The sequence below is a fragment of the Botryllus schlosseri genome, chromosome 16 (genome assembly GCF_051294905.1).
Source record: "Botryllus schlosseri isolate E-star chromosome 16, Bs_hap1, whole genome shotgun sequence".
Classification (NCBI taxonomy): Eukaryota; Metazoa; Chordata; class Ascidiacea; order Stolidobranchia; family Styelidae; genus Botryllus; species Botryllus schlosseri.
In genome coordinates, this window is record NC_137251.1 from 8,872,855 (window position 1) to 8,885,581 (window position 12,727).

Consider the following 12,727-nt stretch of genomic DNA (forward strand, 5'->3'; position numbering starts at 1 on the left):
GAAACCAATACCGGCTTTTGAGTAAAATCTGTTTGCGATACATGACTGATCAGCACACACTCAACTTCGGAAACGGAATTACTACCCTAAACTTTAAGTAGAAACCCTGAAACTTGGGGCAGTGTTAAATACCACCATCACGACATGACATACCAAGTTTCAAGAGTTTTCATGGTGTGAAACACCATCAAAATCGACCTATACCAGCAAAGGTCGACTAAACGCATATGACGGTAACCGAGTTCAGCTATAGATACGATTGTTACATCACGCCTTAGGGCACAGAGCTATTGTGCCTCGGTTGCTCGGTAATTTTATGAATAGGAGAGAGTAAATCACCGTTTCTTTATTGTGCGCGGCTTTGAGAGAATAGACAGTGAAAGCTTGTTATGAGCGCCACCGGGGCATGGCCCGGCTAGGCATTCGCAAAGCGAAAACACAGAAGAGAATTCGATTTTCGCAGAGACTTCGCTATATGGGCATCTACAAGCGAAAGGACAAGAAGAATACGATTTTCGCTGAGATTTCGGTATAGATAGATTGGTGTGCGTCTATAAATGGTAAAGAATTGTTATTGAAGAGAATTTTAGGTGGGGCAATGCCCCAGTTGCCCTATAGGACGAGCCGCCACTGGCTACATCCATCCTATAGTCGGGGTTATATGTATAATGCAGAACATCAAAGAAATTCGAAATATGGCTACAGCAAAATCTGCTAAATGCGTTTTGTATTGCTGCTCATTTGTAGTATTGATAAAAATTGTTTACTTGAATCCTCAAAAATAATTGTCGTCATGAAACCAAACCATTAAAAGTCGTTGACATCACAAAAACCAATTTGTAGGATGTTTTCTAAATGTATCCTAGCTATAGGTATATTTGAGTTATTTGTAGAACGCATACCATCAAGGAAATCGGAAACACATTCTACTACGAAATCTGGTAAATGTTTTTTTTTGTATTTTGTTCATTAGTATAGTGTTGATATTAATTTTCCGATTACATCACAAAATTGTCGTCACAAAACTCAAGCAACTAAAATACCTTACTTGGATGTAATTGAATTCCTAGCAATTAACTCGCTAAACCCAAGTCAAAGGTTGGATTATGATATTATTCACCATCGGTTCATCGGTGTGCTGGATCGTTGTAGATACAAGTTATATTAGTGTAGAAGAAAACAATTTACTGTAACAGAAAACAATTTTCACTGACTTGGATTATGAAACCAATGTGTGAGTCTTCATTCACTATTTGGTTTGCTCCAGATCCTCATATTTTGAAAATTAACCCACTCGAATGACCGCGAGCTGTATCATATCAAGCATTCGTCAGTAAATCGTCCAGTCTCAAGTTGGTAACTGTATATCGTTTTAACTAGCTGAGTTGTAAGCACAATTCACTGAGGAACTGTATCTCGCTGGCTATCTGACAGTCATCGAGCATGTCTACATTCCAGTCAAAATACAAACAATTTCTATTGAATCAAATCTAGTTAGCCCTCTATTTACCGGACCACGACCTGTCATATCAATCTCGCCTTCTGACACATGCCAATTTTTATCACCTGTCTTTTTATATTATCTTCTTTTGCTTTTCATTCAGTGTGCCTGTGCATGCCTTTTTTACATCGTCTAGGCCAGGTGGGTGTCTGATTTCGAAGACTACTCCAAGTCGTTTCGACACATTCCTATCTTTCGTTGTATCGCAGTCTTGTGGTGTATTGAAATGATGAAATTACTAGCAATAAATAGAATCAATTGAATATCGTAATCAATTAGCGATTGGTGAACGTACCAAACGAGAAACAACCAGTTCCGAAATACCGCATTGATCTTAATTTCGATCATCACGACATCGAAGTACATTTGTTTCAAATTCGAAACAACCCGCTTTTTTGTGACATGGTGAATTTTGAAACAGTTATGCTTAGAAGATTTGTTTACATGGCGCGATAAATGACATACCACCCGTATTGATACTGCTACTCTATTTTGTTTTGTCAGTTTTGGATTTTCAAACCAGGAAAATGTAATACTTGAGATAGGCCTACTCGTCACTCCGCTTATTACATTTTAGACTCACCCATCTTTCAGTATCACAAATAACATCCATGATGAAATGTGCAATCAACTGCGACAAGTGTTACTTTAGTTGGATATGGATGATTACTCCACACAACGCATTTCATACCAAAGATAGCTATATGAAAGATATTTACGTCACACAAAAATATTCGACTTTACTTGAAATTCTCATACTAAGAAACTGCAAAATGGTTGGTTACACTTTCATACTGTCTCGAGAACTTTATGATATGAATGGATGACTGGATGTCGGTGTTTCCAAATATTCAGATATTCCAACACACAACTAGTACCTATTAATTTTGTTATTAGAAAGCGGTGATCAGTCGCGTGATTGGATCCATCGCGTGAAAACAACCAGAAGATAGTTCCGTATGAAAAAAATGTTCGTAATCCTTTGCACACCCCTTTCTAATAACATTGATTTCAGATTTTGCAGCAAACAATACGTTCATATTGTCAAATTTATTCCACTGGAAGCTTTTCGACTGGTTCTCTTAAGCAGTGAACGCCAGTTAATGATGTTAACCAAGTTCGAAATATAGAAATAATTTTATCGTTGTGACGTAATAATGACAAGTACACATAGTCGCAAACTGATGTAAACAGCGCACGGTTACGGTACAGCACACACAAAATCAGCTGTAAAACAGCCGGATGACAAAACGACACTAATGGAAGATTCCCATCGTGTAGAGATGTTCCTTCTGGCGAAAGAGGATCGGCTTTTGCAGCTTTATAATCGTTGATTGAAGGACCACGAGCAACTATGGAAAACTGATTGTTATTGTAATGTTTTGCTCACTCTGGGTGTTTCAATAGGTGCTGTCCGATGGCAGAATTACATGCTGTTACTTGGTCATAATCACGCATGGTAACTAGGGACTGTGATGATGAAGCAGACATGTTATCACCCTGCGAATTCCTAATCTGACGTGGGACGTGTTGACGAATTCTTTGTTGCACGCGTTGAGATGTGCGACCCACATACCGACTGTCGCATGGGCACGTATATTGGTAAATTATGTTACTCTGATCAATCGCAGGAAGCACATCCTTACGCGTTGCTGGTAGTAAAGATTTCGTAGTAAATATGACACGGGGTTCCACTTGTGAGAAACAATGACTCACGCGGAGGACTTAATCTGTATTTCAAATCTGTTGCAAGCTGTGCCTATCCATGGGATATGCAAATAAACTGGGCATTACAACATTACCGCTCAATTTGACCTTTGACCCTACGTCGCAATGCCTTATTCGCCTTAAATGTCACTTGGAAACATAGACTCAGTCAAACCACAACTATCGAAGGTATGTGGTCGATTTCGCCGCCTTAGCTGCACTCTGCCAGTTTGGGTTCTGTTGATACTTCTTCAACACTTTATTCCTATCAAAGTTACACTACGGAATTCTTTGTTGGGGTGCTGCCTGCAAGAATACGATTGACCCACTGCAAAAACTTGAACATCGAATCATCCGTATCATTGTGAAAGCCCCAGGGGGGCCTGGATGTGCAACTGATAAATCGCTACTCAAAAGATTTGGTGTTATAAACATAGAAGATATGAGGAAGCAAGCTTATTGCACCTTCCTTCCGCTTCGCTGAGGCTGGAGTCAGAATTGTTTTGCGTAGGCGACTGTAGGATTTCTGGCAATACAAAAGCTATCTTCCAGAGCGCATGCAGAATTTACTGAATCTGGTCTTGATCTAAAGCTACTGTTGCACTGATTCCCAAAATAAAAATTAAAATATGGGCAGGCTCCAGAGTCCAGACTTTGACGAAAAATCGCCCTCAACATCTGAAATGTGCATTGCTCAGAACAATCCGGTAACCGTTGCGACTCTCCGATTGTTCGAACAATGCCGATATTTCAGACTTGGATGACGGGTTCTAGGTGGATCAGTGCCTGGTCATTATTTTAATTTATATTTTCGGAATCGGTGCAACAGTAGCTTTCGATCAAGACCAGATTCAATAATTTCTGCGCCCGTGAAGATAGCTTTTGGATTGCCAGAAATCCTTCAGTCGCTTACGCAAAACAATTGTGGGGGTTCCAGGGCCATGAGTGGAATAAAATTTATATTTTCGTAATCAGTGCAGAGTCAGCTTTCGATTGATACCCGATTCATCAAATTTATTGCTCGGCAAGCCAGTCAAAGATAACCGTCAAATTGCCTGTAGCCAAATGGAAATTGTGACGTGATACAATTTCATTGAACCGTGAGATTTGCTTGTGTCGACACAGGCAAATCTCACGCCTCAGTGAAATTGTATCACGTCACGATTCCCATTTGGCTACAGGTAATTTGACGGTCATTTTTGACCGGCTTGACGAGCATTAAATTTGGTAAAACGGGTATCAATCGAAAGCTAACTCTGCACTGATTACGAAAATATAAATTTTATTCCGCTCGTGTCCCTGGAACTACCACAATCAGCCTCGAATTTTTCATTGTTATGGAGATTGGCATTGGGACGCAACAATGGTGTCTGGCTTTTTTTCTCTCTCGTTTCTCCAGACAGCATTGTTACGTACTGAGCTACTCTCTCGTTTCGCCAGACAGCATTGTTGCGTCCCAATGCCAATCTCCATAACAATGAAAAATTCGAGGCTGATTGTGGGAGTTCCAGGGCCACGAGCGGAATAAAATTTATATTTTCGTAATCAGTGGAGAGTCAGCTTTCGATTGATACCCGTTTTACCAAGTTTAATGCTCGGCAAGCCGGTCAAAAATGACCGTCAAATTGCCTAGAGCCAAATGGAAATTGTGACGTGATACAATTTCACTGAGGCGTGAGATTTGCCTGTGTCGACACCATATAGGACACTATGGTCACACTGCCCATTTGGCTAAAGGCAATTTGAAGGTAATTTTTGACCGGCTTGCCGAGCCCGGGATTTGATAAAACGGGTATCAATCGAAAGATACCGGGGTACTGATTGCGAAAATATAAATTTCACTCGGCTCATGCTCCTGGAACCCTCCAAAACCAGTCTCGAATGCTGCATCGTAACGGAGTTTGGTATTGTAGGAACCATATAGTATCTTGGTTTGGAGAAAATTCATTGTCACCAATCACAGTGCATCGATGCCATATCTTTGTGCAATAAATTAGGGTTACCATATTTTGGGATCCGAAATAGACACATTTTTTACAAATTATAAAAGTTAGATCACCGGATTAAAAAACTGCCAATTCAAGAATTTTTAAGTGAAATTATGTTACCTTTCCAATCATACTCCCGAAAGACCCGCCTTGCAGAATTCAAGTCACTTATGAAGTTTTTTAGTCGTGGTTATCCATAAACCTGGCTGCCAAAGCAATAACAATAATTCTCAAAAAGGAGGACTTTTTCAATTTCCTGAAAAGGATGACATATGGTAACCCTAAATAAATCATAATTCATAGAACTGTGTAGCGCAACGCTTGCGTAGCAAGATGTTGTAACTTAATTTGAGCTGCACTCTAACCGGACCATGGCCTAAGATCGATCTCGCCTTCCGCCACATGCCATCTCATTTTATAGCTTGCCTTTTATATTCTCTGCCCTACTTTTCATTCAATGTGCATGCCCCTTCTCTACTTCGCCTAGGCCAAGGTGGTCGCCTGATCTCAAAGTCGTTTCGACACCTGCCTATCTTTTCATTATATCGCGGTTTTGCGGTGTTATGAAATGATGAAAGTATTAATATACTGATACTGATCACGGGCTTCGGTTCGATAGATTTTAGTAAAACGTGCCAATACTTCGCTAGAAGTAACTGTTTTTCTGTCACATATCAATGAACCACACGAATGATATACACTACACACCTCAGTAAATGGACAAAAATCCAAGCAGATAACACCAGTCAGCAGCATAGAAGTGTATGGCGATCGCGAAACAATGGAAGAAAAGTAAAATATCAAAACATAACGAAAATATTTACAAAGCAGTTTCGCTTAATAAAACCAGAATTCGTCCAGCAATAGTTCATTTTGGAAAAATACACCTAAAAGGCTGGTAACTGGTGAATATGACTGAGAATACAAATGTGAAAGCAATAGCGATACTGTTTAATCTAATGATTGGTTCCATTTCGTATTGCAAAGATAGCTCACAGCGCTTATGGAGTAGGCAGTGACTCCTGATGAAGGCCAGGGAAAAAGTAAAACTGTTTGCAAAGGCAAGATGTGAACTCTGGCATTTCCTTGCACCGATGAAACTCAGAGTCAGGACTGTTTCCTTCACGACCTTTGACTTGATCGTTGGTGATTGTCAGAATCTCCAACAAGCTCTTGTTGCGAGCATGAAACGCCACGGCCTGTAACAGATCACATTGTAAATCAAGGAGTAGAGGTCATAGGCCAACACAAACATATTCATAAAACGATATTTCTGCGAGTAGTGTTCAAGCAACACTGCAGCCACAAAGTGTTATCATTAGGGCGATTTTTTTGACATGTCAAAATTTTGTTAAAATTGAAGCGTTAGGTAATAAAAATTGTTTACAAAGTCAAAATTATTTTTGACCCCTCTATTTCGTGTGTATCGTGAATTTTGCACTGTCAGTGAACTTATCATTTGATATTTTACAGCCTGTAGCCTACGGCCCATTGCCAAATGAAACAAACATTTTGCAATGGTGTTCTTATGGTCACAGTACCGCAATATCCCAACTGAAGCAAGGCTGCTTGGGCATTGCATGGTTCTCATATCAAAAAGCGCATGATGAAATATTGTGATGTAGACAAAATTTTCAGAAGGAAGCAACACGGTGTGTCACCAGCAGTGTTTGCACAACTTCATTGTTGACAGCCAACAACTGCTGCTGTTGAACGCTCTTTTTTCATTCTTGGAAGCTACTTGGTAAGGACAGATACTATCTACCCGAGAATGTAGGAAAGTATCTTTCGTTGTTGTACTACAACAAATTTTAGTTATTTCCACCATAATACATGGTTCAACTACTGCAATTCTTCATAGGGCCAGATTTCGTTAAAATAAAGTTTTTTTCATGTAAAAATTTGTCAGTTTTCAAGTCAAAGGCCAAACTACTCTGTAAGGACAGACAGTTTCAACCAGAAATGAGGATAAGTAGTACAATTTTAACATTATGCGTCAAAATTAAGTTTTTTAACATGAAAAAAATGTCAAAATTTTAATTTTTTAGGTCAGAATCTTCCGTTTTATAGGTAAAAAAAAAAATCGCCCTAGTCATCATACTTAACTTTGAGTTGCTAAGTGAATAAATTGAATTTGTTCAGCTCGATTAAGGATTGCGACAAGAAAGCGAAATCTCTTCATGTAATAAGCCTACTTTTTGAAATCCAAAGGCGGACCACTCATGATACGCTACCATTGCCCGTTTGCCACATATAATAAATCCAACTTCATACATCAGTACCTGAGTGAACGCTTGAATGAACCAGCTTCCTCGTTCAGTGTTGCGCATGGCTGCGAATCCGGACACAGTCGCATATGCAAACAGACAATCGGATATCTTAGGAAGTTTGTTTCTGTGCGGATCGTTGAAATTTAGATGTCGTTTGCTCGATCTGTTTAGGGACTGTAAAAGCAAAACGAAAGTTCAACACGGAAAGGATATACTGGGTTACCTTGAAAAATCACGCACGAAAAAACACAAACTTGACGTCGCTACTAATATTCTAATATTCACGGTACTAACAAGGCTGGAGATAGGGGGATTCTCTCCAAGGTATGGAGTAGATAGCAGTTTGCACGCACCCACACAAAAGACGCCTATGTTACAAATCCCAATTTAATTTGGAAATCCAACTTAGTTAACGTTACGTTAATTTCAATGGTTGAACACACAAACAAATGGTTTCAGCCGACTGGAGTAAGCTATGCGGCTGAGACTTCATTCCAATACCGCTTCACACAGTGGGCCAGATATGAATTTGACCTAAATAATCACCTGCTTTGAAGTTGGCGTGTCGAGTTGGTCGGTGCCTTTGTCAGGGTCGTCGCCTCGACAAGCTTGAATAAGGAACACCTTAATTAAGAAAATATGATCAGCTCCAACACTGTTAACCAGACTGGTAAGATGTTTTGAACGCAACAACAGAAGTGTAGACTTAGAGCCACTGATATGAGTTTAAGCAATGAGATCCCTGTTCTACATTACTAGTTGAACAACCAAAATGCGGTCAAACCCTTGCAAATGCCATCTCAAATTGCCTCTTATGTGAATTTTGGAAATGCAAGGATTCAAGAAGATCTTATGCTCTTCTCAGTTAAGCTGATTTTGGTCGGATTTGACACCAACAATGAATTTCCACAGGGTGCGGACACGCTCTAGTTGACGTGTAAGTGCTTCAATGTTCTTTTGTGCAACACCGGAAATGGCTATCTCTAATAACATCACTATGAGTAGCACAATGCACACCGGGCTCCATGGCTATCATATGTCATTTTTGGAAGTTATTAGAAACCACCTAGTCACCTAGTGACTGTAGTGTGACTTTCTAAATCACATTGAAAGAAATTTTGAAAAAAGTACTTTCAGAAGCTCCAAATGATGGCGAATGCTACGCATCAAGACAACGCATCAAACCTTGGGTTTGTTTTGCAGCAGCAGGCAGTTTTCATTGGAGTAAAAGTTATAGATCTCGGCCAAGCGCAATAGTTGCCCGTCTCGACCGTATATCCCGCCATTCTCGCCGTGGCTCATCAGAACAATGAAACAGCTGTCGTAATCGCTGAGTTTGCTCCACGCCGAAAAGTTCTGATAAAATATCCCTGAGAGGTCATTTATTCCAATTAAGACACCACTAAATAACAGGGGTGGGCATACCAATCACCTATGTTACAAAGCATACGAAACAATCATAGTATGGTAACTGAGACAATGTGATGATATAGCACAAAAGGCAAAGCCACGAAATAATTTCATATGGTCGTAAGTGTCAGTAATGAATAGGAATAAGAGGCTGTATATTTTTGTCCTTGATGTTTTTGCGGCATATCCACCGACTCATGATATACATACACACGGTCTGTGGCTCTGTGCATATGCATACCACGAGTGCATGATGTGGGTATGCTACTAGGTAAGAAATGTGCGGATATAGCCTTGTAAGGCTTTCTAAGTCTTGCACCGCCCCTCCATGGTATCCAAGTAATGCTGAGCGCTAAGCGGGAAAGTCATGGACACAAGTGATTACTAAATATGTCTTTGGTCTAACTAGACTGGGGATTGAACCCACGACCTACCGATCAAGAAGCCGGATGCATGAATGCACTCACCCTAACCGTGAACCAACCACACGTTGACAAAATTAACACTTAGGAAGGAAGTAGACAGGTTGAGGTACAGCCCGTAGCAAAATGAGTTTGGTGCAGTGGTGACTTGAGTAGTTGATACTATCCAGATCCACTTCCGTACTTACCTTGAGAGTATTTCTCATCTCGTACGCAGTCCCGTTCTCCAACTTGTACACGTCATACGACAGATGTCTGAACATAATTTCCAATGCGGCACAGTCCTTTTCACCGCCCTTAAAAATGTACAGCGATTATTATTTGACTAGACCAGGTAATACTTAAGAAAAGGGTGATGCGAAACTCACCTGCCTGTTATCCAAGCAAGCGGATGCCTCAAATTGCGTTACGCTCACTAGCAGTGCGACACCTTTTGGTCTTTTGAACATCCGATAGCAGTTGTCTTTGTGAGCAAGAAAAAACTGTAGATATATAATGATTTGAAGTTATGGACATTTATCATTCATTTGAATGGTATCGACAATTCAACATAACTAACAGGCGTGTTATTTGTTACGTGGCTGCCAGGGCTGACAGCCGAACAAAGTATCTGAATTGATAACTGGTAAATTCAAATAAATTTCAAATGAGGTCTCGTTTTACTGCAAAGTTGAACGCCAACAAGACTTCCCCGACATACGATTGAGATCGTGTGTGAACGGCATCAAAATAGGTGCATTAAAATGAGTCAACTTGTGTCATGAAAAATAACCTTCATATAATAACAGCCAGCACCACATAAAGCCCAATCAATGCTTACGTAACGGAAATGGAATTTTCCGATAACACAACAAATGTGGGAAATGGGACAAGAGTGGAATTACCGTGACACATTACAACTGTTTACTGAACAACACAGCGTATTTTTGAACGATGCCGAAACTTTAACAAGGTTCCAGGCAGATTGCCATATTGCAAATGGGAAGAGTGTGGCTGACTTACCTCCCATTTACATGGCCTGACTTGCAAGTGATGCCACGACGGCGCGTCTGTCACTTCTAGCGAGGCGCCGGAATGCATAGATTCACAATTTCTAAGATTGCCCGTCAGGATCTTGGATAAATTCAAATGATTGTTATTCATTGGCAGAAGACCAGCGCTGCGATGCAATTGTTCTAACGAAGCCGACGAGTGCAATTGTTCCAAATCATCGGGCACAGTGATGATTGTCTTTGCTGGTGGCGGCATAGCGTTCTTCCAACTATCGGTGTCCATGTCATTGTCCATGTGTTCAACAGGAAGATGAGCATGTTTTTTACACTCAGACTCACTGCCAGATGAAGGCGAAATATCGTTGCTGGAATTATTGTGCAGTGTTTTTGGCGTGGTCACGCATATCCCAGTAACATCAAACTCGGTAGTGCATGGTTTCTTTGGTGTTGACTCTTGGTATGTGAACGTGGATGGGAAAAGCGAATGGTATGAGTTTGATTTGGACACGTCTCCGTTCTGACTTGGAATAAGAATGTTGGCAAGGTGGTCTTGATCCGTTTCGAGTAAAGCTTCGTGGAAAGCCTGGAATGCTCTTGGTCCGCGTGTCGGTAGCTTGTTCATGAATTCGACCTGAGAAAGAACCGATATCTAATCGAGGGTACAATAAATACGAATTCATCTCGCACATCACAATAGTAGAGAAAAATATACAATCGATTATTATTATAATATGATGTTAATGTTAGCTTCCCTCGACGATCACGGATGGCACAAACCTGAGATATATTTTCGGTTGATAATGCCTAAGATCTGATGTACAAGGGAGACCCAGATAGTTTCACAGTTTCCAAGAAAAACCAAGACGAGATACCATATCACCATGTTAAATCGCTTCCAAACATAGTGCCCAGTTGAAAAACAAGGAATGTAAGTCAAAACACGCTGCAAGTTTTGGTACCATGGGAGGTGCATTTGGGTTAACTTGCATATTGATGTTTGAATAAAACCATGCTCCCAAGCACATATATACATGGACCATCGGACCTGCATTGCAGTATTGTCATATATATATACGATACAAAATCAAAGATGAAGCAGCTTTAAAATCATAACACTAAGCCTTATTTCGATATGCATGCAGAATAATTTACTCAGATCCCTATATGAAGGATATCTGTCTGCTTTTTATAATGACGAGTGAGGAAGATAATTTATTTTTGTCTATAGCATTGAGGTACGTACTTCGACGACTGTCGGAAGACAGAGAAGTGCAGACAGAATACAATAAAATTTATAAGAGTAATACTTACATTTTTATCGAAAGTCGTCGATTTTGACAAAATCGATTCGACCATGCGATCTGAGAACAAATTCTTTTCCACTAGTAATTGCAGGAGTTCTTCCAATACTAGGTCCTTGGCAAAGGTGACGCGATTTCGTCTTAAAAGAGATCTATGCTCGGAGTCCATGCCCGATAAGCTACATTACTACATTAGTACAACTTTGCATCTAGAAAATTAAATCGCAAACCGTAAACCGGGGTAACTTTGGACTTAAGGGTAACTTTGGACACTAAGCAGTAAAAGATTTAAATGGTTATTGATGAAAAAGGGTTGCCGCTGGATGTCCAATTCTTTTTCATGAGGCAACAGTACTACAAGTAGTCTTTATAAAAGGTGGATTCATTTCACTACCAGATAAACTTGACCCAACATCGATAAATTAATGGAGGGGGTCAATTTCGCCAAAATTATGGCCAATAAACTTCTTACAGCCGAACATAGATAGCATGTGATTCATAGATTCAAAACTTGGCAGCAGATACCTCTAAGTAGCCTTAATCCATGGCCAAAATCTCAGTGGGCTCACCCTTAGATCAATACGAGAAAATGTGATGTCCAAAGTTACCCCGTCAAATTTTATCAGAACGGGGCAACTTTGGACAGTGAAAAATGTGATATTTAGAGCTCTGGAAAGTGGCTGCTTCATCTGTGTCAAAGGGTATCGTCAACTATATTCCTTATGACCGGCCTGATGGCTTCTTAAAATGGAATGAGAAGGTTAATAAATTAAGAGTTTGCCTAAATATGAAAAAATGGGTAGGCAATGAGCTGAGAGATTGTAATCGGGTGTAAGCTACTTGAAAAACTTACCACATACTCCTAAAGATGCGCCTGCTGAATATGGGATATCGTAAATTACGACAAATATATCCATCCGAGGACATAGGAAAGGGAAAATATATCTTTTCCTGTACAGTAATATATTCGAAATCGGCAATAAATCACGCTAACATACGGTACTTAATGTTTGCTGTCGATTTCTGACACTGCCAGTGGGATACCCCATTGTCACCATACGTTATTATAAGTCCCAATTGGTGAAGGCATGAGGGAAAATTGGGTAAAGGGATTAATAAGGGGGCATTAGCCTTCA

The 12,727-nt window shown here is 40.1% G+C and overlaps 1 protein-coding gene across 1 annotated transcript; it reads right to left on the reverse strand.

The window, feature by feature from the left end:
* Positions 1 to 5,942: 5,942 nt before the first annotated feature.
* Positions 5,943 to 11,810, reverse strand: LOC145459509 (caspase-2-like). The gene is made up of 8 exons (XM_080338167.1): positions 11,602 to 11,810; positions 10,301 to 10,921; positions 9,667 to 9,780; positions 9,487 to 9,594; positions 8,652 to 8,822; positions 8,013 to 8,090; positions 7,479 to 7,640; positions 5,943 to 6,395 (listed from the first exon to the last, which is right to left on the reverse strand). Exons 1-8 carry the CDS (start codon positions 11,758 to 11,760, stop codon positions 6,198 to 6,200), a joined length of 1,611 nt encoding a protein of 536 aa, XP_080194293.1. The 5' UTR covers positions 11,761 to 11,810; the 3' UTR covers positions 5,943 to 6,197.
* Positions 11,811 to 12,727: the final 917 nt, after the last annotated feature.